The sequence below is a fragment of the Lepus europaeus genome, chromosome 11, assembly GCF_033115175.1.
Source record: "Lepus europaeus isolate LE1 chromosome 11, mLepTim1.pri, whole genome shotgun sequence".
Classification (NCBI taxonomy): domain Eukaryota; kingdom Metazoa; phylum Chordata; class Mammalia; order Lagomorpha; family Leporidae; genus Lepus; species Lepus europaeus.
In genome coordinates, this window is record NC_084837.1 from 11,602,344 (window position 1) to 11,629,231 (window position 26,888).

A 26,888-nucleotide genomic window follows, 5' to 3' on the forward strand; every position below is an offset into this window, starting at 1 on the left:
AGTGAGTCATGGTGGAAGCAGTGGTCACCCTGTCCCAGGGCTAGGAGGGAAGAGACTCAGCACCGGGCACCTGGGGCACAGGTGGGAACCCTCCTGTGAAGCTCTCCACATGCAGGTGCAGGGGTGCTGGGTCTGAGGCCACAGGTGGGCCAAGGAGGGGCTTGCCTGCAGAATCCAGACACAGGGCTGCCAGAGGGAAGAGACCAGCTGTAACTCCCGATGGCCAGGACCGGGAAGGTCCATCCCCTAACAGGGCCATGCACTGCTGTCCCCCACAGACCGCTGCCCTCAACACCTCCTGCAGGCTCTTTTTCCAGCTCCATCCCACCTGTGAGGCAGTGTGAAGAGGCTGCTCCCTTCTGGGCACAGGGCAAGCACTGAAGTTCTTCTGTGCAAACCTGCTGCCCTCTGCATGCTAACAGAGGGCAGGCACCTGGACACCGGCAGCCCCGTGCCCCTCTGCCAGTCCCCCCCTGCAAAGCAGCATGGGAACTTGCTTCACAAGGTGTCACGTGGGGCACGCGGGTCAGGCACCAGCCCGGAGAGCACTGGGTACCACTGCGTCCTGGGCCCCCAGTGCATTAGGCCACCCTCTCTCCCTATTTAGTGTCAGTATAACAGGTCCCTTGAAATGCAGGTCTCAGCCAGACGCCACTTCACAGCCAAAGCCACTCTGCATTGATCAGTGATGGACACTATGAGGGCTGCGTGGCCCCGGGGCCTCCATCACGCCTCACTTTCACTGCTCTATTAGGCCAGCCATGATGTACTGGTTTCTGTTTTTATTTTTTATTGCCAGAAGGCCATTTCTAGGACACACTGGCTGGGCCAGGGATGGCACAGAGATCATGAAAAAACAAAACACACAGTGTATTTGCCAACCTAAAGGGTGGAGCTCTTCCACACAGCTGTCATGAAAATCTGATATCTTCCATCATGATCCTCGAGGTCCTGCCCAGAGATGCCTGCAGCCTAGGACACCCCCAAGGTCCACAGGAGTAAGTCTCTAAAGAAAGAATTCTGGGGGGCTGGCATTGCAGATGAAGCAGCCGCCTGTGATGCCAGCATCCCCTACGGGCGCCAGTTCCTGTCTCAGCTGCTCTGATCTAGCTCCCTGCTAATGGCCTGAGAAAGTAGCAGAAGATGGCCCAGGTGGTGAGGCCCCTGCCACCCATATGGGAGACCCAGATGAAGCTCCTGACTCCCAGCTCCAGCCTGGCCCAGCCCTGGCCATTGCAGCCATCTGGAGAATGAATTCCAGTGGATAGAAGTGCATGCCCGCTCACTTGCTCTAATTCTGACTTTGAAAATAAATTTAAAAAAAAAAAGACAGAATTCCAGGCTCAGGGCAGGCCTCTGTGGAGAACCTTATCCCACAACAGATGTCTCAGGGAACAGGTGAGGCAGGGGCACCTCCAAAACTGTCCGGCCAGCCCTTGCCAAACCCACCTGACCAGCAGACCCAGCAAAGGCACCCAAACAACCACCAGTCCAGAGCCAGGCTCTTTGGTGCTGGACACGCGTGTCCTTACCATGCACCCCAGCAGTCACATGAACACCCTGTGCCATTACCGATCATCCAACCACATTCCTCCACGGGCTACGTACACGGCTTGCCAGGTCCACAAAGCTCACTCCCAGGGCCATGAGACCAGCACCCCTGGCTCTCCAGCTGGGGCCCTCCCTCTACCCTCAGGATTCATGGCCAGAAGACCACAGAGGTAGACATGGAAATGCTGGGTCCATCAGGTCATTCAATATGAGCCTGGCTGGACCAATTCATGTACGCTTACATCACTACAGGCAAAAAAAATAATAATAATAACCAGTATTTCACATCAACAGAGCTCATTAAAGTGAAGAAAAACACCACATGAACAATCTCTATGTGGTTTGTTTGAGTGGAGCCCTCATGCAGCCAGGATTTATCAGCACCTACGGCAGGGATGATCCTACAGACCGGAGCCTCCAGGCCGGCGCCACGGCACACTGAGAACAGCAGAGTGCGCCAACCCCCAATTCCGAGGAAATGACAACAGAGAAGAGATTGCGGTTATTCGGGAGGGACACCTCCTTCACTCGCAGCCAGGCTCACGTGCGTGCTGTGCAAAGGGGACATTACATCCAGAGGCTGCACAGTGCACAGGCTATAGGCATGAGCTTCAGCCTGGCCTGGTCTGTTTGGCCCTGGTAAGCTGTGGAACCATGAGTGAGATGCTTAGCCCATGTGTGTCCCAACTGCCTCATCGGTAACCTGGGGATAGCCCCAGATCCTAACTCCTTGGGTTGTTCTAGGAGTCACTGAGCTCAACGTGTAAGCCCTGTGCACGGTGCAGCAGTCAACACCAATGCCACTGCCACCCCAAGACCGTCCACAAATGACATAACCCGAAACACCAAACCCAAACAAGCCAAGGGCCCTGGTGGTGACAAAGATGGCAATCTTCCCATCCATCAGTACTCTGGTTGGACGCCTGGTCATCCTGGAATTGAGCCACGTCGGGAGGGTCTTGGAAGGCCATGAGTCCCGGCCCCCTGCCCCTCGGATCTGAGAGTGGGGTTAGTGATCTCCCACAGGCCCTACAAGTCGGGAGAAGAACCCCGAGGATAACGCTGGCCCAGCAGGGCTGCAGTCTCTGCAGAGTGGATCTGAGTTGCTGTCACTCATGTACAAGCAATGGGTCGACCCCCCAAGACTGAGAAAGCGTTGTGGCAGTTCCCCAGACACTCGATCATCTCACTCCTAGGAGCTACCTTCTGAAACACTGCTGTGCATGACTTACGGCAGTCATGGGGTTAGGCTCCTGTGAGCTTCCAGTCATATTTTTGTCAACTGTTCAACACAGAACCTTGTTTGATGGATATTTCTAGGTAAAGACATCCTAGGCCGTCTATTTCTCATGATAATTGATTACATGCAGTATTTCTCCCAACCCTACATCAACAGACTATCAATTTCTTGGGCTTTCAGCTCATCCACTGTGCTTTGTAAACATCCCTCATCATCCAACGGATCTGCAGATTTAACCACGTTTCCATAACTTCATCTCACACCACAAATGTTACATCAGTACTTTCCAGAGCGGTCTCACATATGGATTGGCAAATCTCCTCTTCCCTTCTCTGGAAGTTCTCTCTGGTGGGCTCATTAACACTGAACTCACGGCCAACTGCACGAACTCAGGCCTGAATGGAGCTCGCCTAACAACGCTGATGTTCTCCACCAGGCAAATCCCAAGCTTCTAGCACTTGGAAACAAGAAGCCTCAGCACCCCACGTGGGGGTGATTTTATCACTGCCACCACCAATCAACAAAAACCACAGCAATGCAAAAATAGGCCCCCTGTGGGCCGTGAAGAGCTGGCAAGTTGAGAGCAGAGACAGAGGGCAGCCTTGCTCGTGCAAGTTAGGGGATCACACTTCCTCCCTGTGCCCACGTCCACAAATGACCGTGACAGCGCCATGAGGATGGATTTCAAGGTTACAATGAGGACCACGGTGTGCTTTGTCTGCAGAAGAGGCTGCTCGGGGAATCCTGACCTGGGCCTCCCCAGACTTGTAATTCATCTCTTTGAGGCAAAAACTCTGCAGTGGAAGTCCATGTTACTGTTTATAACTTTCCCGTTTGCTTCAATAAACATGCATTGCTCTGAAAAACCTTTCTTTTAACTTTTACTACAAAATATTCAGAGGTCACCTCTGTTCCCCACCTGTTTTCTATGGCTTTAGGAATTCTACTTCGTTCGTGTCTCTCACATCATCCCCTTGCCCCAGTGCAGGCCTCTTGGTCTCATTGGAGACCCAGGCAGGAGGTCCACCTGCAGGTGGAGTCTTCGCAGGAGACACTGTGTCCCACAGCACAGGAGGGCTCCAGAGCCCAGCATTCCAAATGGAGCGAACCACTTTCATATCAGCCAGACCAAGAATAATGTCCTCTGTGACTTCACCACTATGTCTCAGAAGAAGGACCCATCCAATTAAACCCCTGTGTGCTGTGCTGTCCTGTGGGACAGCACGTAATCTACCACTTGCAATGCCAGCGTCCCTTGTTGGGGTGCCAGTTCCCATTACTCCCAATCCATCTCTCTGCTAATGTGCCTAGGAAAGCCGCAGATGATGCTCAAGGACTTGGGGCCCTATCATCCATGTGGGAGACCAGGATGGAGCTCCTAGCCCCTGGCTCTGACCTCTGTTGTAGCCATTTAGAGAGTGAACCAACAGATGGAAGATGTGTGTGTGTGTGGGGGGGGTGTATCCCTCTCTTTGTTGCTCTTTCAAATAAATAAATCTTTTTTTAAAAGGTCCCTTGGTATCCAAAGGAGGTGAAAGAGTGATAAATAAGTCATCAACATCTTAATGACATCACAGAGATGATGGTATGACGAAAATTGAGAAAATACCCATGGCAAAAAGTGTTTAAGTGAGGGGCCTGTACTGTGGCACAGTAGGTTAATCCTCTGCCTGCAGCTCTGGCATCCCATAAAAGCACCAGTTCTAGTTCCGGCCGCTTTGCTTCTAATCCAGCTCTCTGCTACGGCCTGGGAAAGCAGTGGAAGATGGCCTGAGTGCTTGGTCCCCTGCACCCGTATGGGAGACCTGGAAGAAGCTCCTGGCTCCTGGCTTCAGATTGGCCCATCTCCAGCCATTGCAGCCATTTGGGGAGTGAACCAGCAGGAAGATCTTTCTCTCTGTCTCTCCCTCTCACTGTCTGTAACTCAACCTCTCAAATAAATAAAATCTTTTTTAAGAAGTGTAAAAGTGCTCCTATGAAACGAAAATACCTCCAAACACCAAAAGATAAAGGGCATGAATCAGACAACCCTAAAAGAAGAACAACAATTGGACACGGCGATCACTGGGAAGTGGTCAACGCTGACAGACAGCCTGGGGATTTATCCTCAGCTCATCAGTCTAAAGAAGGAAAGCACAGTTTACTCAAAGACAACCACACCAGCAAGACAACCAACCATACAAAAGAAAATGCCATCCACTACCTGAGGCCCAGGGGCGGGGTTTGTGGAGACAAATATATCAGACAGCATGTGGCCCAAATGGAACATTAAAACAGTAAAATAAATAATCACAAAAACCCTACGGCACCCAAGGAAATGCTTTCAATTTTTTTAAATTAATTTATTTATTTTTTATTTTTTGACAGGCAGAGTAGACAGTGAGAGAGAGAGACAGAAAGAAAGGTCTTCCTTTGCCGTTGGTTCACCCTCCAATGGCTGCCGCGGTTGGCACGCTGCGGCCAGCGCACCGCGCTGATCCAATGGCAGGAGCCAGGTACTTCTCCTGGTCTCCCATGGGGTGCAGGAGGAAATGCTTTTAACTCATCAGGTGGCAAAAGCTGGGTGGCAAAGTTGTGCCTGCATTCACGCCCAGGGCTCGAGTGCGAGAGGATCCCAGCTCACGAGCACAGCAAGCCCGGCAGGCTGGCGGGAGCACATGTTCCACATTCGGCTCTGACCCGACTGTGCTACGAGCCCCTGCGCAAGGACTACAGATGCGCCGCCCGTGCTCTGAAAACTCCGGCAGCTTCGCTCTTCGGGCTGTACGCTGGGCAGAAGAGGAGAGAGGGACACTGGCAGCTTTCCCTGACGGAAGCTTTCTAAGCGCTGCAGCTCACACATCAGTGTGGCGTCCTGTTAGAAGGCAGACTTGGATCCTGCAGTTCCTGAGGGGGGCTCCCCAGTGATGCCAGTGCTGCTAGGCTGGGGGCCACACCTTAACAAGTGACACCTAAAGCATGCAGGTGGCCAATGTCGCCCTTTGTCCCTACAGAGTCCACTGTAGCCTCCACTCTAGGCAGTGCCACACTAACTGTGCAGAAGGAACTGGGATCAGAGAGGTCGTCACGCAGCTCAGTGGCTCCCTGTGCACCTGCTCAAGGCCAAGCCTACGTCAGTTCCCGGCACCGTCTGGTTGTCCTCTGGGGAACAGGATCCTTTCAGGCTGTGGGTACAAACCCAGCTCCCCCAATTTCCCAGTGTGCTTCCTTCACAAAGAATCTTGCTTTCAAGATGATCGCTGTCTCCAGCGGCTCCCTCCGGTCAAATTTCAAAGAGCTCCTCACGGGAAGTGGGCTGTGGGGTCTGCAGACTATGAAGACCCCGCCCACACAAGCCAGGCTCCGTGGAGTCTCCACATGGAGCGCCCAGGCCCATTCATCAGGACCTTGGTCAGCCCCGAGCTGGGCCCTGCTGCGTTCTGCGCTTGATGGAACGCACTTGTGAGCGGACGGACGAGTGTAAACCCCCGGGCATCCACCAGCCTCAGTGTCCTGGAGAAGCAGCAGCGTCAGTGAGCTGTTCTCCAGGGTCCTGGATGAGAGGGCTTGCTTCAAGGCCTCGCTGTGCTTGGGGAGACAAGCTGCCTGCCTTTCCATCCTGTGCAGACCTCCTGGTCTCTGCAATGCTCAGCACATCCCCACCCCCACCTGCCCTCTTAAGCAGCCACCACCATGCCTTCCTTCCCTCCTTCCCTCCCTCCCTCCCTCCCTCCCACTCCTCCATCCCACAAAGGCCGTGGGAGCATCTGGTCACCCAAGCACAAAACCAGCGAAACATCAGGTCTGACTCAATGCCCCTCCAGACTCAAAGATAACGAGAGCTGGCCAGGGATGTCCTTTCATATGGTGCGATGGGGTCCACCATGCACCCTCTCTGGCCCACACCAACCCCTATGGCTGTATTGCCATGGCTGGGGAGCCAGGCCGGACACCACCAAAGACAGGAAAGATGACAGCTCCGGCCTGAAGCCCAGACCCAGGGCCCAGAGTTGCCTGCCGGGAAGGGGAGGTGCCTCCCTGCCATCCGTCCCAGGGCCCAGAGTCGCCTGCCAGGAAGGGGGGGTGGGGTGCCTCCCTGCCATCCATCCCAGGGCCCAGCGTCGCCTGCCGGGAAGGGGGGGTGCCTCCCTGCCATCCGTCCCAGGGCCCAGCGTCGCCTGCCGGGAAGGGGAGGTACCTCCCTGTCATCCGTCCCAGGACCCAGCGTCGCCTGCCAGGAAGGGGGTGCCTCCCTGCCATCCGTCCCAGGGCCCAGAGTCGCCTGCCAGGAAGGGGGTGCCTCCCTGCCATCCGTCGGCACAGCAGCAGTGCCTGTGCACCCCACCCTGCCCCTGCTACAGGCTGAGTGGCTGTGAGTGACAGCCACACCCCTACAGGGAAGGCGACTTCTGCTGAATGATCTTAAGAACAAGTGGCGTCAAGACGCTAGTGCCAGGAATCCACAGCCAGCGATTTACATTCCGAACACAAACGCTAATTATATATGTATTTTCTAACTCATGAACTCTTCTGGGGGAAAAAAAGAATAATTAAGGCTTTAACAAACATGAAAACAGTCCAGGAATTGGCCAAATACAATCCCAATAATCACATCTTTGTACACTCTCAGTGGGTTCTGTGTTTCTTTTCCCCCTCTTTGGGAAAGGCAGCTTTTCAAGTGTTTATTATAATGCACATTTGCTTTGCTATAATTAAGAGAAAATACAGTTACGTTCTAATCCATTGCCCTCATTAGCATGCGATTCTTCTCCAAGACTCTGTCAAACCTTCAAATAACGATTTTCAATGGTGATTTCGCAGCTAATCGCCCGCCAGGCCAAGGCCCTGGATTTCAGAAATAGCATCCTAGGTTCGAGAGCCACTGGGGAAGGCACTCAGGCTGCCCCCGGCCCGTGGGCACCCAGGGCGGGCACAGTCGGGCGGATGTGACCACCCACGCCCCTGTCCACACCCTGCCACTCGTGGTGTCACGGGGCACTCCCCCTCCCACGAGGAGTGGAAACCCAGGGCACTGAGGGTGGGGGCAAGGGTGCCATCTGCTGCCCCTCACCCCTCGACCTCTGGACCTTGAGCAGGAGCTCACGCGTGGCCGGGTCATCCACACAATGCGCCCACGTCTCTGAGCAGTGAAGAACCCAGCTTGCGACCTGCACAGAAGGCAGCCTGGGCACTCCCAGCCCTGTCACCAGCTTGGCCTTGGCTATAGCGACACCCCAAAGATGCACCAACCCCCAGGTCCCTGCGCCCCCTTCCCTGGGGCAGCCAGAATCCTACCTGCTCTTGGGGCCACTTTGGCCTCTCCTCTGGGGTCCTAGTCTTGTTCTTGAAGCCTCTCTGGGGGTCCCCAGAGAGCTTGGCCTCGGGAGGGAGGTTCAGCGACTTGGGCCTCGCCTCGTGCCTGTTGGGGCCGCGGCCGGCCTCGCCAGGCGGGCAGGCCTCCGTGGAGTCCCCGGGCCCCGGCTCCGGCGCGTGCTCCGGGCTGGCCTCACTGGCGCTGGCGATGCTGGTCATGCTCAGGCTCATCTTGATCTCAGCCACGATCTGGTCGATGTCCTCCTCCTGGTCCTCCAGGTCCCCGTCCCCACGGCGCAGGCGGTAAGGGGAGGCGCCGCCCGCGTTGCCGTTGGCCTCTGTGGGGTAGTAGTCCTGGTAGCCCTCCTTGCCAGGACAGTAGAGGCCGGCGTCCTCCTGGTCGTGGGCCTCCAGGACAGAGGGCTCGTCCTCCGGGATGGACAGGTGGCCGTCAGGGTAGCCCTGGCTGCCTTCGGCCCCGTGGCCCAGGGCGTGCGGGCCGGCCGAGTCCGTCCACTCCTCCACCGCCTCCTGGCACTCGTCCGTGTCCACGGGCGGAGCGCTGTGGGCCAGGTACTCCTCGCCGTTGCAGTCCATACCCTCCAGGTAGCTGTCGTCCTCGGGGCAGTAGCGGATGTAGTAGGTGACGCCCTCCTCCTCCTCCGGGAGGCCCTCGTCATAGTCCTCCTCCTCCGAGGTGTTGTTCACGTACTCGGAACTCGAGTCCCCGTCGGGGCTGTGGCTGTGGCACTCCTGCTCCTCGGGCTGCAGGGCAGCCACCTCCAGGCCCTGGGGCTCATAGCCTTCCAGGGGCAGCTCCGTGTCCTCAACCTCCGGCTCCTGGCTGTGGGGGACGGGGCCCGGCCTGGCCCTGTGGTCCAACATGCTGCTGGCGGTGCTCTGGCGCTTCCGGTGGGCCATGGCAGACGCTCACGCGGCCATCATCCCCTGGAGGCAGCCACTGTGGGGAGGAGAGGCACAGAGAGCAGTCAGACCTCAGGAAGCACAGTCAACCCCAGCAGCACGCGGCTGGTTCCCTCGCTGGCCACCAGCTTTGCGTGGAGCCCTGTGCGGGCACCACTACGGCAGCCTGGGCCTCCCCATGCCATCAGACTCACCAGCCAGGAACGAGGTGTGCTGGTGCCAGGGAGAGCAGGGGGCAGACAGACAAGGCTGACCATGCACCAGCACGCCTGCCTCTGCCCCAGAACCCACCGGCTCCCTCCTGACTCCTGCCCTCGGTGCCCCAGAGGGTCCCGCAGTCAGGCCGTTTGCTCTTAAGGAGACAAAGCAGCTTTCAGGCAGCAGGCACAGTGAAGACCCATGAGGAGGGACCCCAAATCCCCCAGTGACCCCCGTGCTCCATGACACGGGTATGGGCATGTGGAGGTGCCACATGACACCCCCAGTGTGTACAATCATCACGTGATGAGGGGGAGGGGGAGGGGGAGAGGGAAGGGAGGGGAGGGGAGGGAGGGACTTAACAATGATTATGACCCCACATTTTTTTTTTTTTTTTGACAGGCAGAGTGGACAGTGAGAGAGAGAGACAGAGAGAAAGGTCTTCCTTTGCCGTTGGTTCACCCTCCAATGGCCACCGCGGCTGGCGCGCTGCGGCCAGCGCACCACGCTGATCCGAAGCCAGGAGCCAGGTGCTTCTCCTGGTCTCCCATGGGGTGCAGGGCCCAAGGACTTGGGTCATCCTCCACTGCACTCCCTGGCCACAGCAGAGAGCTGGACTGGAAGACGGGCAACCGGGACAGGATCGGTGCCCTGACCGGGACTAGAACCCGGTGTGCCGGCGCCACAAGGCGGAGGATTAGCCTAGTGAGCCGCGGCGCCGGCCTATGACCCTACATTTTAAGTAATGTCTATTTTACTACAATTTTTAAACATTAGAGTTAAAAGAGACACAGGTGCTTAGCAGGGAGGAGGAACAAGAAACAGCAGCTCAGTGAGTACTGGGGTGGCAGCGGGCACGGGGGTGGACAGGAGTGACCCTGCCATGGTCATTGCCCAGACGCCAGGCCCACCTCACTGTACATCCTCTTCCTGGCACCCTCTCCCCAGGGAGCTCATAAACTACAAGGTTCCGCGTCCTGTGTCCCGCAGAGCACCCAGCACAGCCCCAATCACAGCCCACCCCGAGACGGGCATGGCCACACCACGAGCATCCCCAGAACAACCGAGAAGGAGACAATTATTCCACGCAGCCTGAGCACAGTGACTGACGGAGCCACCTGCTTCCAGTGCGTGAGTTAAAGGGCATGGACGCCGCCTGTCCACGCAGCTTGTGCTAGAACTCCGAGAGCCTCGTGGCGTGTGCCCAGAGTGGCCCACGACGTCGCACATCCCACGCCAGGAAGGACCCTGCAGGCTCTGAATGACCCGAAACCCTGAAACTGTGCATGATTCCAAAGACCCGTTCCCAGCCCCATGTCCCAGATTCTCATGGGAGGGGCCGTCTCCCCTGGAAGCAAGCAAATCTGGACACTAGCTGGAATCCTTCATTCTTTACACTCAAATATTTACCTCAACTGAGAGGCGTACAATGTAAAGTATGGAGTAGCTTACCTTTCCCCCAAATAGTTGGCCCAGTGGTTTTTACACTTTGCTACCTATTAAATAGGCTAAAGCCCAGGGCATACCTCACGCAAATAAAACTAGAAGCTCCAGGCGGGAGCCAGGCATTGGTGGGTATAAAGATCACCCAGGCAATTCCGACGGGCAGCAAAGTGTAGACATCACTAGTTTCCTGGATATCCCGCTACCCTGCAATGAACAGACTGAGAGCCCTGCATCCCAGGATGGCTGGTCACAGACTAGACTCGCCCATAAACCTGGCACTGTTTCCAGAAGTTCTAGTCCATCTCACTTCCTCCTGCCCAGAAGTGGTTCCTCACCCTGTCAAGGACTGGATGCTGGAGTAGATCGAAACATGGGGAAGGCAAGGCTCACCTCCTCACGCCCATCTTCAGCCCTTCCCACGATTCTCACACTTGTTCTCCCAACATTTCCCTGTGCTGCTGCCAGGGACGGCCCAGGGAAGCCGCTCACACGTCCAGCCCTGGCTCCCTTCACCCACGCGCGCCCAGGAATCTCGCCCCATTGTCCAAGTCCTCAGTGGCTCTCAAGGCTTTGTGGCTTTCTTCCCAGCTGTTGACGTCTCCTGTTGAGCTCCTCCTTGGAGACATTGTGTGGTGGCTGCTCTCAGAGGACTTTCTGTCCCTTCCTTATACGAGGGTCCTTCATAAACTTTATGGAAAATGGAATTAAAAGGTAAGTTTTGCTGATACAAAAAATCATGAAAACCACCTATTTGAAGAATTCTCTACATGGTTTTAAAAAAACATTTGCAACAAAATAAATTTATCTTTTAAATCCATTCTTCCATGATTTTTTGAAGCATCCTCATATTCACCTCTTATTGTTGAGATACAGAAAAAAAAAATACAGGGGCTGGCATTGTGGTGTAGTGGATAAAGCCCCCTCCTGCAATGCTGGCATCCACATGGGTTGGCTCGCGTCCTGGCTGCTTCACTTCTGATCAGGCTCCCTGTCTGGGAAAGCAGCAGAAGATGGCCCAAGTACTTGGGCCCCCGGACCCATTTGGGAGACCCAAAAGAAGCTCCTGGCTCCTGGCTTCAGCCTGGCCTAGCCCTGGCCATTACAGTCATTTGTGGAATGAACCAGTGGATAGAAGATCGCTCTCTCTCTCTCTCCCTCTTCCTCCCTCCTTCCTTCTCTCTCTCTCTCTCTGCCTTTCAAATAATCTTTAACAAAAATAAACAGCAGCAGATGGCCCAAATGTTTGGCTCCCTGCCACCCACAGAGGAGATCCAGATGAAGCTCTTGGCTCCTGGCTTCAGCCTGGTGCAGCCCTGGCCATTGCAGCCATCTGGGGAATGAGTCAGCGGATGGAAGATACATCTCTCTCTGTCTCTCTCTCTGCCTCTCCCTCTGTAACTCTTACAAGTGAATAAACACATCTTTAAAAACAAAGAAAGGAAAAATTATGCTGACCTGGTAAACACACACCTATGGAACTATTCTTAAGCCCTCATGGTTTCCGGTTGATAACACTGATGCCTCCTTCGGATAGTCACGACTTTGCTTCTCCCTTCTGGCAGGTGGCCCTCTGTTCTGACCGCTTGCCCTGCACGTCCCTGGTCAGTGAAGGAACTAGGACACTAAGACACATTCTGGACGTAGGCCTCACTATCCTGAAGATGCTTCTGTTCTACTGGGGCTGCACCGGGGGGAGACTCGGGAGACAACCAAAAACCCAGCAATTACCAAAACACATTCTGCGGTACAGCAAGGTGAACAAAATTGGCAACCACGCGTCACACACCTCAATATAGTTAAGAGATGCTGAACGGATTCACCATAAGGAATGATAAAAGTGTCATGTGATGCATATATTAACGACCCATCAAAACATCACAATGCACGTCACACATGTAAACAGGGGTAACACGTCAGTTTTCAAAAGAAAACCTCTGGAATGCAAAGATATAAAATATGAAAACAATGCTTTAAAAATCAAAATTAGAGGCTGGCACTGTGGCGTAGCAGGTAAAGCTATCACGTGCATTGCTGGCATCCCATAAGGATGCTGGTTCAGGTCCCGGCTGCTCCACTTCTGATCCAGCTCTCTGCTATGGCCTGGGAAAGCAGCAGAGGATGGCCCAAGTCCTTGAACCCCTGCACCCGTGTGGGGAACCCAGAGGAGGCTCCTGGCTCCTGGCTTCGGATTGGTGCAGCTCCGGCCATTGTGGCCAACTGGGGAGTGAACCAGCAGATGGAAGACCTCTCTCTCTCTCTCTCTCTCTCTGCCTCTCCTTCTCGGTGTAACTTTTTCAAATAAACAAATCTTTTTAAAAAATCAAAATTAATGCAAAAAAATCCATGATGAACAAAACATCAAAATGTTAAATAAAGACAAGATTGCTATTACTGCTTTTTCCTTTTGCCTGAGACTGTACTCCGGTTCAGCTAGGCACTGTTAACAATGCTTTTCTAAAAAACATTTGCACCATTAAATACAACGCTGGCAGCTGGGAAAAGACAGCTCTGTTCTGGAATTTGACATCACAGACCTTCTGATCTGGCTCTTCCCCGTGGATACAAAGAGATAGGGAGCCACAGTGGCCACCAGGAAGGGGCCGCGTCTTCAAAGACTCCGCAGAATTACATTTAACCTGCTGGGCACTACTGGGCACTGAAGAGGAAACGCCCTCCCACCAAAGGGGAGGGCTGAAGGGCCTTGTTTAAATTCAGGCCTCTGTTTACTGGAGGGCCTTGGGAGAGACATTTCATGGAGCGATGGACCTGCCCACTTGGGAAATGGAAAATGACAATCCCAGCCTGCAGGACTCGAAGTGGGTTAAACACTGGGAACTCAAAAAGTTCCTGGAAAATGCAATGAAAAGGTAAGTTTATTTTGATGGAACAATTGTTTTGAAGATCATGCATACAAAAGTATTCAAAAACTTCATGAAAAATACATGTACTGAAAAAAACCACACATAAGTTTCAAAACGTTCTGCACCAGGGCCGGTGTCACAGTGCAACGAGAAAGCTACCACCTGCACCACCGGCACCCACACGGGTGCTGCTCCGAGTCCCGGCTGCTCCTCTGACCCAGCTCCCTGCTAATGGCCTGGGAAAGCCAGAAGATGGCCAAGCACCTGGGACCCTGCCACCACATGGAAGTCCTGGAAGAAGCTCCTGGCTTCAGCCTGGCAGAGTGCTGGTCATTACAGCCATCTGGGGAGTCAGTCAATGCATAGAAGATCTCTCTCTCTGTCCCTCCCTCTCACTCCATAACTCTTTCAAAGGAAGAAAATAAATTTAAAAAAAACAACCTTTTTGTTTAGCTTTATTTTTTTTTTCTTCATACTGTTAGCAGAACTCCTCTACCTACAGTAGGGCCAGCTATAAGATCACTAAATAAACTATAAGATCACTAATAGATCATTGCAAAAATTAAGAATGGGAATCCAAGAGAGAGGAGAGCGAAGGGTTGGAATGTGGGCAGGAGGGAGGGGCAGCCCCACTTTGTTCCTAAATCTATATATTAAATTTATGAAACTTGTATAACTTAAATAAAAAATATTAAAAAAATTGTACCTACAAACCATATTGAATCTGCTAAAAACTAATTAAAATTAAAGCAGAAAAAAATTTAAAAAGAAAAAAAAGAGTAACCAAGTTAAACTAACCAGTGCATATAGCACATTAAAGAAAGCTTTAAATTGAATGGTAAGGGAGAGAAAGCCCGATTCAGCACATGTCCTACACAGGGAAGAGGCGGATGGGAGGGGCTGCAGCCAGGTGACCCCAACCTTGGCTGTGCACCTCTGCAGACGGATTCACATCTCAGCGGCACCGCAGAAAGGGGCCAGGCCTCGTAGGCAGGTAAGAGTTGCTCTCCCAACACAGCGGCTCTCACACAAGGCCCACCTGGAAAGTACCCAGGTTTCACGGCCCAAGATTCTGAGGAAGTGGGCCACAGGCCAGGGCTTTGCCTCTGCCATCAGGGGCCCTAGGACTGCACTCGAAAGCCCGCCCTTTATAGACGCCTGCCGCTCTCCAGTGACTTCCAGCTGCCTGGAGGACGGCACCAATGCCGTCCCTAGAAGTACAAGGCCCTTCCCTCGATGCTCAGGGAACCACCAAGTTCAGGGCCGTCTCTCTCCTCTTCCTGGGGGTGGGGCAAGACGACAGCAGGACAAGACGACAGCTCTCATCGACTTCTTCAAGATCTGTCACCTACACTCCCGCCAGCAGGGCAACGGTGGGAGGTCCTGCAGGACGGGTTATTCAGAGACGTGCAGACAATTCCTGGACCAGGAGGTGGGGTGTGGCCAGAGAGAGGTGAGGAGGTGCAACAGAGCAGGGCTTCTTTAGAATAAGTCATTCTACTGGGTTCCTAACACTGGCTATGGCTTGAACATGTCTCCCCAAGGCTCACGTGTTGGAAATGGAAAACCCCAAAGTCGTATGCCAGTCGGATCCTTGGGAGGAAGTGTGGATTTAGACGAGGTGTGAAGAGTGATGGCTCCAGGATGGCCCTAGTGGCTTTACAAGGAGAGGGAGAGAGACGCAGGCTGGCACACCGGCTCGGCCCCGCCACGTGTTGCCCTCTGCCCTGTTACTATGCAGCAAGAAGGCCCTCGCCAGGTGCCGGGGGCCGTGCTCTGAGACTTCCCAGCCTCTAGAAGCACGAGCCGGGTAAGCCTCCCTTCTTCGAAAGCCCAGTCTGTGGCATTCACTGGGACCAAGAGAACACAGACAAAGTCGGCATCCAATTCAGCTCCAGCCCTGTGCGCTCCTGCAAGGCACCAACACGCGACCTTGTGCACGGACGCCCTTGGCAGTCTGAGGATAAAGGACGCTTTTCCCAGCAATCTCAACCCACAAGAACTTTGCCAGGAAGCCCTTCCGTGCCTGCGGGGAGGCCACACACAGCCGCCAAGTCCTGGCTGCCCAGGTTCTGAGGACTCTTGGGCCATCGCCTGGTGGGAAGATGTGCAGTGGCTTCAAGCGCACCCTCCTTCTGGGGGCCACAATTGCCACGTGAGGACAGCTGCCCCGTGGGAGGGCGTGAGGAGCCAGGGACGTGACTCATCTCCCACACAGCAGTCGCCGAGCAGAGTCCCGTATTCAGAAGGCAGCAGCTTCCGAGGGCCCGCGGCTTCCCGGCGAGGAAGCTTCTGATCTGTTTCACGGTGCATTTTTAGTAGGGAACCGAGAGAGGGGCGTGCGCCCACGCATCACGTTCCATCCACAGACAGCCACTGCTGGAGCCGTGGTCTCTCTCCTCCTGGGCTTTTTTCTGTGCACCTCCTTACTTAGCTGAGACCTCCCTGTAAACACGGCAGCTTGCTCTTCTCTTTCAACATAGCAGCAATGCCCCGCAAGTGTCATTTGAATGGCGGCTGCATCGTATTTCCTGGCTGGATAGTAATCTGCTAGAGACTGAATGCCTGTATTCTACCCCCAAACTTGTGTGTTGAATCCTAGCCTGCAGTACGACGGCTTTAGAAGGCAGGGACTCGGGGGAGGGGAGGCAATTGGGCCCTAGGGGTGGCACTCTCATGGACAGGATGAGTGCCCTTATAAAAGAGGGCCCACTGCCCTTCCCCTCTCTCAGAGCCAGCAAGACGCACCCATGTCCCACTGAAGACATGCACCTGCTCTGCTCCTGTCTGTGTGAGGATATGGCGAGAAGGCACCACCCATGAACCGGGAAGCAGCCCCCAGCAGCCACAGGGTCTGCTGGCACCTTGACTTTGGACTTCTCAACCTCCAGAACCATGAGAAAAAGTCTGCCATGTGTGCCACCTGCCACCTGGTCTATTGTTACAGCAGCCTGAGCTAAGACACTGACTATCCTCCTACTGAATATGTGCTGTATACTGAATATAATGCCATAACGCTTTACACTAGGAGCGTTTTCCCTGCTTCCAGGGCCTCCTCCAGGACCCTTGAAGGCTGTCTTTGCTGCACATGGGAAGCACAGATCCTAGGATGAGCTCAGGAGGAGTGTGGCCAGGACAGAGTTAACCATCCCTCCCCTAGCCTGGCATGTGTGCAAACATATGGAGGCCCTTTGCCTCTGATTAATCATATTAAAGATAAACTGTTCACAACAGACCATCTGGAAAGCAATTCGGATGTACAGGAGAAGCACAATTACCTGCTACATGTCCAAGAAAATGAGGCCCTGTGTCCAGACTCAATTAATTCCAGAACAGCAAAGAAATCAATAGAAAATGCAGCCCCTGACACAGCACTCACCACTTGCCTCCTGAAACATCTTAATGAGATGTGGGAAATAAAGACAGATTGTCGACAGTGAAGAGCTCCCGGGTCCTTATTCTAAGTCGCGGCTTCCCTTTGCATGGGAAAACAGCACTAGCTGGCTCTCAGAAGAGCTGCGGCACAGCAGGCCAAGAGGAAAGACAGCCATTCACTGACCACAACACCGGCCGGGTGAACCGCTTCGCATGGGCTATGGACTCGGCCAAACTGTGGCCGACGCCGATCCTGTCTCCCACTCTGCTCTCGCGTGTTGTAAAGACAACGTTCTTTTGTTCCCTGCAAACACAGTTTAGCTGCTTTGATGACACACCATTTGGCTTGAGACGGTCCTGGAGGAGGCTTGTTAATCAGCTCAATGGTTCCAGACAAAAGTCACGGAGGAAGTGTTTCGCGTTGAGATCACAGGCAGCCGTGAGTTCTGCAGGGTAGCGAATGCATTAATCTTCTGAAAACCGGGCTGACATGCAACACGGCTGAGCAATGCCCTGTAGCCTGGCTTGCAGTCACAGAGCGGTGTGTTTCCCTTTGAAACATGGCAGGCAAACGGACAAAAACGTGGGCCACACACAAAACCTTTCAAGAACAGAATCCTGCTTCAATCAATGGTGGCACATCCACAAGACAATTATGTGGCAACTGAAATAAGAGGTTTCTCATGGAAAATGCATTGCTATGATCTGCTCACCACCAAATAAGGTAGATTAAATGGTGAAAAAAATACATGGAAATATGCCAAGGGTTGCCTTTACATCACGGGACATGGGGTGTGTGCTGTGCAGCCCTGTGGGGCCACAGCAGCCACCCCTGATGGGTGACATTCCTGAAGAGGGAAGCAGGTGGGTGTCAGCATCCCTTGGAAGAAGGCTGGGGTGGGGTGGGGACAAATTTCGGGGCTCTCACTAGGCTGGATAACGACTCTACCACGTCCTCATCCAGAATAAACAAAATAGGATGACCTGGCCCTACCCTACCATTAAAACCCACCCGGTCCAGGGTTCATCCCTTGACGGACAGTATGGCAACAGGGGAACCACGTGAACCTCTGGGTGGGCAGATGTCTGCTGTGCTGTTGGGTGCTCTGAAAGTAAGGAGTGAAATGTCCCCCTCAAGGACTTCTGGATACAGCAGCGGTTTCCAAACTCAACCTCTGCCCAGCACGATAGTTCTTGCAGGCCACTGGCGGGGAACTGGGGGTCCAAGAAGGGGGTGAGCCATTCCCGCCACGGACCTTTTTCTCAGCACATTCGAGGAAAAGGCACAGCTTCTGCACCCACCAAGACTCACGCTCAGAGGTTCACTGCTAAACACACCTTCCTCCAGACCCATGCGTAGAACAGAGGAGATCGGCCGGCCCCAGTCCTGCTGTGTCCACAGTTCTCTGGTCATTTCCAAGTGCGTACCTCCCCGTGCAGACCTACAAGAAGCTAGAGGCTGGACTGGCTGTGGTGGGTTTGTGGTTGTGTGGAGCTTGGTCCTCACCACTGTGTTGCTGGGAGGGGGAGGCTTTAAAAGGTGGGGCCTGGTGGGAAATTATCAGGTCATTGCCCTCAGAGGGACTGACAGAAATCCCTCAGGACCTTGGTCAGTTCCTGGGAGCCCGCTGTTCCAAAGGAGCAAGCCTGGCCTCTCCCCATGGGGCTTCCTGCCCCACCACGTGGTCTGTCTACACCTACTCACACACACACACAGACACCAGCCCTGAGGTCCATTCGGCTCCTTGGCCCCACAATGTGGTCTGTCTACACCTACACACACACACACACACACACACAGGCTTCCTGCCCCCACCACGTGGTCTGTCTACACCTACACACACACACACAGGCTTCCTGCCCCCACCACGTGGTCTGTCTACACCTACACACACACACACACACACACACACCAGCCCTGAGGTCCATTCGGCTTCTTGGCCCCACCACGTGGTCTGTCTACACCTACTCACACACACACACACACACACACACACACAGGCTTCCTGCCCCCACCACGTGGTCTGTCTACACCTACACACACACACACACACACAGGCTTCCTGCCCCCACCACGTGGTCTGTCTACACCTACACACACACACACACACACAGACACCAGCCCTGAGGTCCATTCGGCTTCTTGGCCCCACCACATGGTCTGTCTACACCTACACACACACACACACACACACCAGCCCTGAGGTCCATTCGGCTCCTTGGCCCCACAATGTGGTCTGTCTACACCTACACACACACACACACACACACACAGGCTTCCTGCCCCCACCACGTGGTCTGTCTACACCTACACACACACACACACACACAGACACCAGCCCTGAGGTCCATTCGGCTTCCTGCCCCCACCACGTGGTCTGTCTACACCTACACACACACACACACACACACACCAGCCCTGAGGTCCATTCGGCTTCTTGGCCCCACCACGTGGTCTGTCTACACCTACACACACACACACACACACAGACACCAGCCCTGAGGTCCATTCGGCTTCTTGGCCCCACAATGTGGTCTGTCTACACCTACACACACACACACACACACACCAGCCCTGAGGTCCATTCGGCTTCCTGCCCCCACCACGTGGTCTGTCTACACCTACACACACACACACACACACACACCAGCCCTGAGGTCCATTCGGCTTCTTGGCCCCACCACGTGGTCTGTCTACACCTACACACACACACACACACACACACACCAGCCCTGAGGTCCATTCGGCTTCTTGGCCCCACCACGTGGTCTGTCTACACCTACACACACACACACACACACAGACACCAGCCCTGAGGTCCATTCGGCTTCCTGCCCCCACCACGTGGTCTGTCTACACCTACACACACACACACACACACACACACCAGCCCTGAGGTCCATTCGGCTTCCTGCCCCCACCACGTGGTCTGTCTACACCTACACACACACACACACACACACACACCAGCCCTGAGGTCCATTCGGCTTCTTGGCCCCACCACGTGGTCTGTCTACACCTACACACACACACACACACCAGCCCTGAGGTCCATTCGGCTTCCTGCCCCCACCACGTGGTCTGTCTACACCTACACACACACACACACACACACCAGCCCTGAGGTCCATTCGGCTTCTTGGCCCCACCACGTGGTCTGTCTACACCTACACACACACACACACACACACACACCAGCCCTGAGGTCCATTCGGCTTCTTGGCCCCACCACGTGGTCTGTCTACACCTACACACACACACACACACACACACACCAGCCCTGAGGTCCATTCGGCTTCTTGGCCCCACCACGTGGTCTGTCTACACCTACACACACACACACACACCAGCCCTGAGGTCCATTCGGCTTCTTGGTCCCACCACATGGTCTATCTACACCTACACACACACACACACACATCAGCCCTGAGGTCCATTCACCAGAGACCCTGGACTTTCAGCCTCCAAACCAGTGAGTAGAAATAAACCTCTTCTCTTCCCCCATACCCGGACAGAGGCATCTGATAACAGCAACAAAAATGGATGTGCACAAGCCTGAACCAGGACTCAGCTCAAAACACACGTGGTGACATCCGGATCCTCTGCAGCTGGCATGGGCTTGTCTGGAAATGGGATCATTGCAGATGTAGCTGGTGAGTCCCGTGGTGCACGACAAGTGTCCCTATAGAAAGAGGGACTCTGGGATACAGACATACCACAGGGAGAGGCTCCCGTGCGGATAACAGCCGAGATCTGCAAGCGAGGGAAGCCCACAGCTCGCCAGCGGAAGAGGCCGACAGCTCGTCCTGCCGACCCCCGGACCTGGGACCTGCCACCCCCAGGATGCTGAGATGAGAAACTTCTGGGTTGAGGCCACCGGGTTCGTGAGCTAACACACCCATAGGACGACCTGTGCATACCAAGCCAGGAGTCCTTGGGTCCACCTTCAAGGGAGTTCTCCTGCATGCGGCCAGGAGTGTTTCTTTCACCCAGCTACTCAAGCTCCCCTGCCGTTCCATGCAAATGTTTTTAAAAGATTTTATTCATTTGAGAGGTAGAGTTACAGAGAGAAAGAGTGAGAAACAGAGAAAGGCCTTCCATCTGCTGGTTCATTCCCAAAATGGCTGCAACAGCTGGAGCCAAGCTGATCCAAAACCAGGAGCCAGGAGCTTCCTCCAGGTCTCCCAAGTGGGTGCAGGGGCCCAAGGACTTGGGCTATCCTCTGCTGCTCCCTGTGCCTTAGCAGGGAGCTGGATTGGAAGTGGAACCACCAGGATCTGAGTCAGTGCCCATACGGATGCTGGCACTGCAGGTGGAGGCTTAGCCTACGACCCCACAGTGCTGGACCTTAATTTAGCTCTTTAACTTCTCACACCAGAATTTTCTAACTTCCAGCACTCAGACCTTGCAAACACGGTCTTAATTATATGTATTTTTTTAATTTGAGGGGGTTACTGATCTAGCACAGAAACAACTGATGGCTGGATATTGACCTTGCAAACTTCAGTCCTTGGCTCCAGGAGCTCTCCATGGGAGCCAGAGTTCCACAGCCAATGATGCAGTCTGCAAACAGAGTTGCTTTTATTTATGCCTTTGCAACCTATATGCCTTCCACTTCCATTCTCCGCCTTCCCCGACCAGCCAGGACTCCCTGGACAGTGTCAGGCAGTGAGGAGAGCCAGGAGGGGGAGAAGCATTCAGTCTGTCGCCGCTGAGTATGACGCCAGCTGCAAATCTTCGGGAAAAGCACCAGCTGAGCACGTTTCCTTCTCCTCCTGCCTGCTCAGGGCTGTTCTGCTCTCTCACGAGCGGATGCTGAATTCCATCAACTGTCTCCCACTCCTGAGACACTCGCGGGCCTCTCCTTCCTCCCCCTGCTTAACAGAAGGGATTCACTAACTTCAGGATGTTGAAGCAGCCTGGCTTTCCCTGCGAACGCTACTTGGTCACGAAGTGTTAGCTTGTTGATATTGCTGGATTTGTCTGTCGGGGACTTGTTACAGCTCTGCTCATGGAAGATAATAGTCCAGAATTCCCTTCGCTGGTATCATCCTTCATAAGAGTAACACCGGGCTCACTGACTGAATCTGGAAGTTGTCTTGCTGCATCTATTTTCTGAAAAATACGATGGAGAACTGGTACTATTTCTCCCTTAAATGTTTCATGGAATTTATCAGGGAAGCCATCTGGGGCTGGGGTGTTCGTCTATGGAAGATTTTCATACAATAAATTCGCCACCTTTAATAGAAAAGTCAGGCTCTGGTCCTTGAATGAGTTGTGGTCGTTCATTCCGTACAACAAATTGGTCTTTTTCTTAGAGTAGAAGCGTAGGCTGCCTTGAGACCTCTTCTTTTCTAATGTGAGAGCATTGAGGAAACCTCTTCATCACTCTTTCAGTCGCATCCTGCACATTTTAATATATTACAGCCTGATTTTCATTCGGTTTGAAATGTTTAATTTCTCTTGAAACTTCTTTGACCCATGGATAATTTAGAAATATATAGTTTAATTTATAAATGTTCGGCAATTTTCCCAAAAATCTTATTAAATTATTTAATTTTATGTTTATTTAAAAGGCAGAGAAACAAACACAGAGATAGAGAAAGAGATCCCATCCACTGGTTCATTCCCCAAATGCCCATAATAGCTGAGGCTCCGGGATACAAGGACTCATCCAGGTCTCCCTTGTGGGTGGCAGGAACCCAACTTGGGAAGCCACCACCTGCTACCTCCCAGGGAGAGCATTAGCAAGCAGCTGGAACTGGGCGTGGAGCCGGGTGCCAACTCAGACCCTGATACAGGATGCCGGTGTCCCGAGTGACATTCTTAACCACTCGCCAAACACCTGCCCCAATCTGTACTTCTTAGAAGAAAAAATGATTAAATTTTACTCACTATAGCATGATATCCATGGTACTTTCTAATTTAAAAAACAGCAGCAAAACATAATGCTAGCTGTCAAAGGTAAATCTATACGTGCTCTCGCTATTCCGGTTCTGATTAGACTACGCGCTGTGATAACTGCTGTCTTCAGTGTACGAGAACAGCACTAGCTTTTCACTAAGCTTTGATCTACAGCAGCTACTGACCTTCCCCCGTGTTACTTCTAACCTTACGATTAGTCCCTGTTTTCAATGTTTTATGCCATTTACATTTAATGTATCTCTTCACAGGGTTGGATTAAATCTACCTTTTTATAATTTTTTCCTGTTTGTTTCTTGTCTTTCTTTTTTCCTGCCAACTCTAGGTTGGTTAGATATTTTTTAAAATATTTCATTTATCTACTGTCCTTTTATCTTTATGTATATACAATTTGTTGTTAAATTCAAGAAGCAAAGTGAGCTCCCATCTGCTGGTCCACTCCTCAAATGCCTACAGAAGCCAGGACAGGGCTGGGCTGAAGCCAGTGGCCAGAAAATCAACCCAGGTCTCTCATGTAGGTGGGAGGACCCCAACTACTGGAGCTGTCACCTGATGCCTCCCAGGGTCTGCGCTGGCAGGAAGCTGGAACCAGGAGCTGGAGCCAGGAATCGAACCCAGGCACTCTGGGACACTGGCATCTTCACAGATATCCCAGCTGCTAGGCCACATACCTGCCCCTGTTTCATTTTAACATTTTGTGTTGGGGCAGGCGCTATGGTGTAGCAGGTAGAGCCACTGCCTGCAGTGCCAGCATCCCATATGGGTGCCGGTTAGAGTCCTAGCTGCTTCACTTCCAATCCAGCTCTCTGCTATGGCCTGGGAAAGCAATAGAAGATGGCCCAAGTCCTTGGGCCCCTACACCCAAGTGGGAGACCCAGAAGAAGCTCCTGGCTCCTGGCTTCAGATCAGCACAGCTCCAGCCATTGCGGCCATTTGGGGAGTGAACCAGTGGATGGAAGACACCCCACCCCCACCCCCGCCTCTCCTTCTCTGTTAACTCTGACTTTCAAATAAATAAATAAATAAATTTTTTTTAAAAAAAGTTTTGTGCCTGGATTATAAAATACCTACCTAACTTTATGGTCTACCTTGAGTCAGTATCTTAACTACTTTAATTAAAGCTTAAAAACCTTGCAACCAAGTGGGGCCCTTTTCCCACTCCAGCTATGCCACAGTCGCGACGTCTATGTTACAGCTACATACAGAGACACACAGCCCAGGAAAGGCCATGCTCACTTAAAAGACGTATATTTTTAAGACTTAAGCGGTAAAAATAGTATTACATATTCACTCAGGTCTTCTACCATTTCTGCTGCTCTCCCTCCATCCCTGGATTCCTAGCCCCTTCCAACATCGCCCTCTGCACTGAGCACTTCCTTCGCCACGTGCTCTAAGTTCCTCTGCTGGCAACAGTGCTTTTAGAAGGTCTTCATCTCCCCTGCGATCTGCAAGGACTTAGTCACTGACTACAGAAGTCTGGATTCATAGCTTTTTAATTTTCTTTATAGAAAGGTAAAGATTGCTCCAGCTGTCTTACGGCCACCACAGTTCCTCATAGAAATCCAGTCAATGGAGTAACTATTCCCCTCTGACAATGTACCATCTCTAAGGGGTCTGCCTGTACGATTTATCCTTTATCTTTGGTTTTCAGCACCTTGATTGTGATACGTCCAGGCATCACTTTCTTTTGGTTTATGCTGTTGGGGACCTGTGCTTCTCCAGTCTGTAAATGGGTGTCTTTTAACAAAATTGGATGTTTTCAGGCCCTACTTCTTCAAATACTGCTTTTGCCACACGCTCGTCCTCCTGTCACTCGGGAATCCCAAGGATGTAAGCGTGAGCGCTCCTGGTCTTGTCCTACGAGGTCCCCACGGCTTTGCTCGCTTCCTGAAGTCATTCTTGTCTCTGCTCAAGTGCTCACTCAGGGCTCACGGGTCCTCCCCCCACCGAGCCACCTCCACTGCACCCCGGAGCCCATCCTGTGAAATTTCTATTTCAGATCTGTTTTTCATTCCTAAGGTTTATTTTTCTTTCATTTTCACAGTTTGTATTTCTCTGCTGAGAATTTAATTCATTCAAAAATGTCTCCCCCTAGCCTCATGGAATATGGACGTTAACATCACTGCCAATTTTTGGCTAATATACACATCTCGGTCATCTCAGGGTTGACATTTGTTGATTGTGTGTTCCCTTGAAAATTGGCATTTTTTTTTTCCTTGGAAAAAAAAACACATTAATTGATCGACTGGAGAATTGATCAGATTTTCTTGCTTCTTCATATGCCAGAACATTTTGGATTGTATCCCAGGCATTTTTAATATTTATGTTTTGAGACCCAAATGTTACTTTTTACTTGTTTATTTTGTCAGTCAGACCACAAGGTACAGCTCACCTATTTTAGGAGGCGGGTTGAATGCCAGTCCCCTCTCAAAAGCCTGTGCTGTGCCATTTGTGTCTGCCCCTTGCGTGAGCCACACAGGATGGAGTCTGGGACTTGAGCCACGGCTTGCACTGCCGTTCAGTTCCAAAGCCTGTGTGTCCCAGACACATGAGTGAGGGATCCCCTTTCCCACATCTCTCCTCGCCAAGATTTCACCCACACTCTCCTGCTCCCAGAGGCTCCTAATCCTGACTCCTCTGGCCACAGGCTTGGGGATCTCTCAGGGTTGTAGCCTCCCACACTGATGCATAGTTTTGTGCAACTGGGGCCTCTCTGGGGACAAAGCAACAAGACAGAGAAATGAGGGGCCAATGCCAGGGTTTAGTGGGTAAAGCCACCTCCTGCAGTGCTGGCATCCCATGTGGACATCAGTCTGAGTCCTGGCTGCTCCACTTCCAATCCAGCTCTCTGTGCCTGGGAAAGCAGTGGAAGATGGCCCAAGTGCTTGGGAGAAGCTCCTGACTCCTGGCTTCAGATCGGTCCAGCTCTGGCCATTGTGACCATTTAGGGACTAAACTAGTGGATGGAAGATCTTTCTCTCTCTCTCTCTCTGTCTCTGTCTCTCCCTCTGTTACTCTGCCTTTCAAACAAAATAAATAAATCTTTTTTTAAAGTCACAGCTCCAAAAATGTCTTTACAAAGAGAGAGAGAAGTGAAAGAGGACCTCCCTCCAATCTTTATACAACACCCAGCTCCACCAGGCTGGACTTGACCTTGGAACTTCAGGTGCTGCTACTCTGGGTCTAGCTTCAGGCCGGGACCAGGAGAGGAGAAAGGATCAAATCAAACAACCAACAGTCATTCCCCTCCTCTCCAGCTCAGTCTTTTGGCCAGAGAAGACCCTCTCAGTCTTTGCTGACCCTGCCCACGATGCTATTGCCCAAGTAAGCAGACACTCACATGAAAGGAGAAAGCAAAGATCTCAGTGCCAACACACAAGCATCTGCACTTTGACCTCCCTCCTGCTGCTGCTCCTTTTTATTCTGTCCAGAGTTTTCTGCTGTAAGCAAGGCGAAGGATGGGCCAGGCAGCTAACTCCATCCTCACCAACACCACACATACTCCACTGATCTGTGAAATGCATATTAAATTACAACCTACTTATTTTTGCTCAATTCATTCGGCACATGAACTGCCAATCAGCATTTGGCTCAGCCTGACATCGCCAGCATTTTCATCTGTAGGAAAGGTCGTGTCGGAAAACTCATGACCTCTACCAGTCCCAGGGTCCTCAGTCCCAACTGCAGTTAGAATCAACCTGGCGAGTTTTTAAAAATATCAAGTCCTGGGTCGCACCCAGTGCTGTGAGGTCAGAATGTCCGGGTAGGCTCTGACACCCCTGTTTTTTGTTTTTTGTTTTTGTTTTTGACAGGCAGAGTGGACAGTGAGAGAGAGAGAGAGACAGAGAGAAAGGTCTTCCGTTGCCGTTGGTGCACCTACAATGGCCGCTGCAGCCAGTGTACCGCACTGATCTAAAGCCAGGAGCCAGGTGCTTCTCCTGGTCTCCCATGCGGGCGCAGGGCCCAAGGACTTGGGCCATCCTCCACTGCACTCCCGGGCCACAGCAGAGAGCTGGCCTGTAAGAGGAGCAACCAGGACAGAATCCGGTGCCCCGACTGGGACTAGAACCCAGTGTGC

At 52.8% G+C, this 26,888-nt stretch overlaps 1 protein-coding gene across 3 annotated transcripts in view; it reads right to left on the reverse strand.

Moving 5' to 3' along the window:
• APBA2 (amyloid beta precursor protein binding family A member 2) overlaps positions 1–9,004 on the reverse strand; it is a 64,676-nt gene extending 55,672 nt beyond the window's left edge. For all 3 annotated transcript variants that reach the window (XM_062204553.1, XM_062204554.1, XM_062204555.1), the window contains exon 1: positions 8,066–9,004. In XM_062204553.1, the coding sequence (XP_062060537.1) occupies positions 8,066–9,004 (939 nt within the window). The remainder of the gene's footprint in view (positions 1–8,065) is intronic.
• Positions 9,005–26,888: the final 17,884 nt, after the last annotated feature.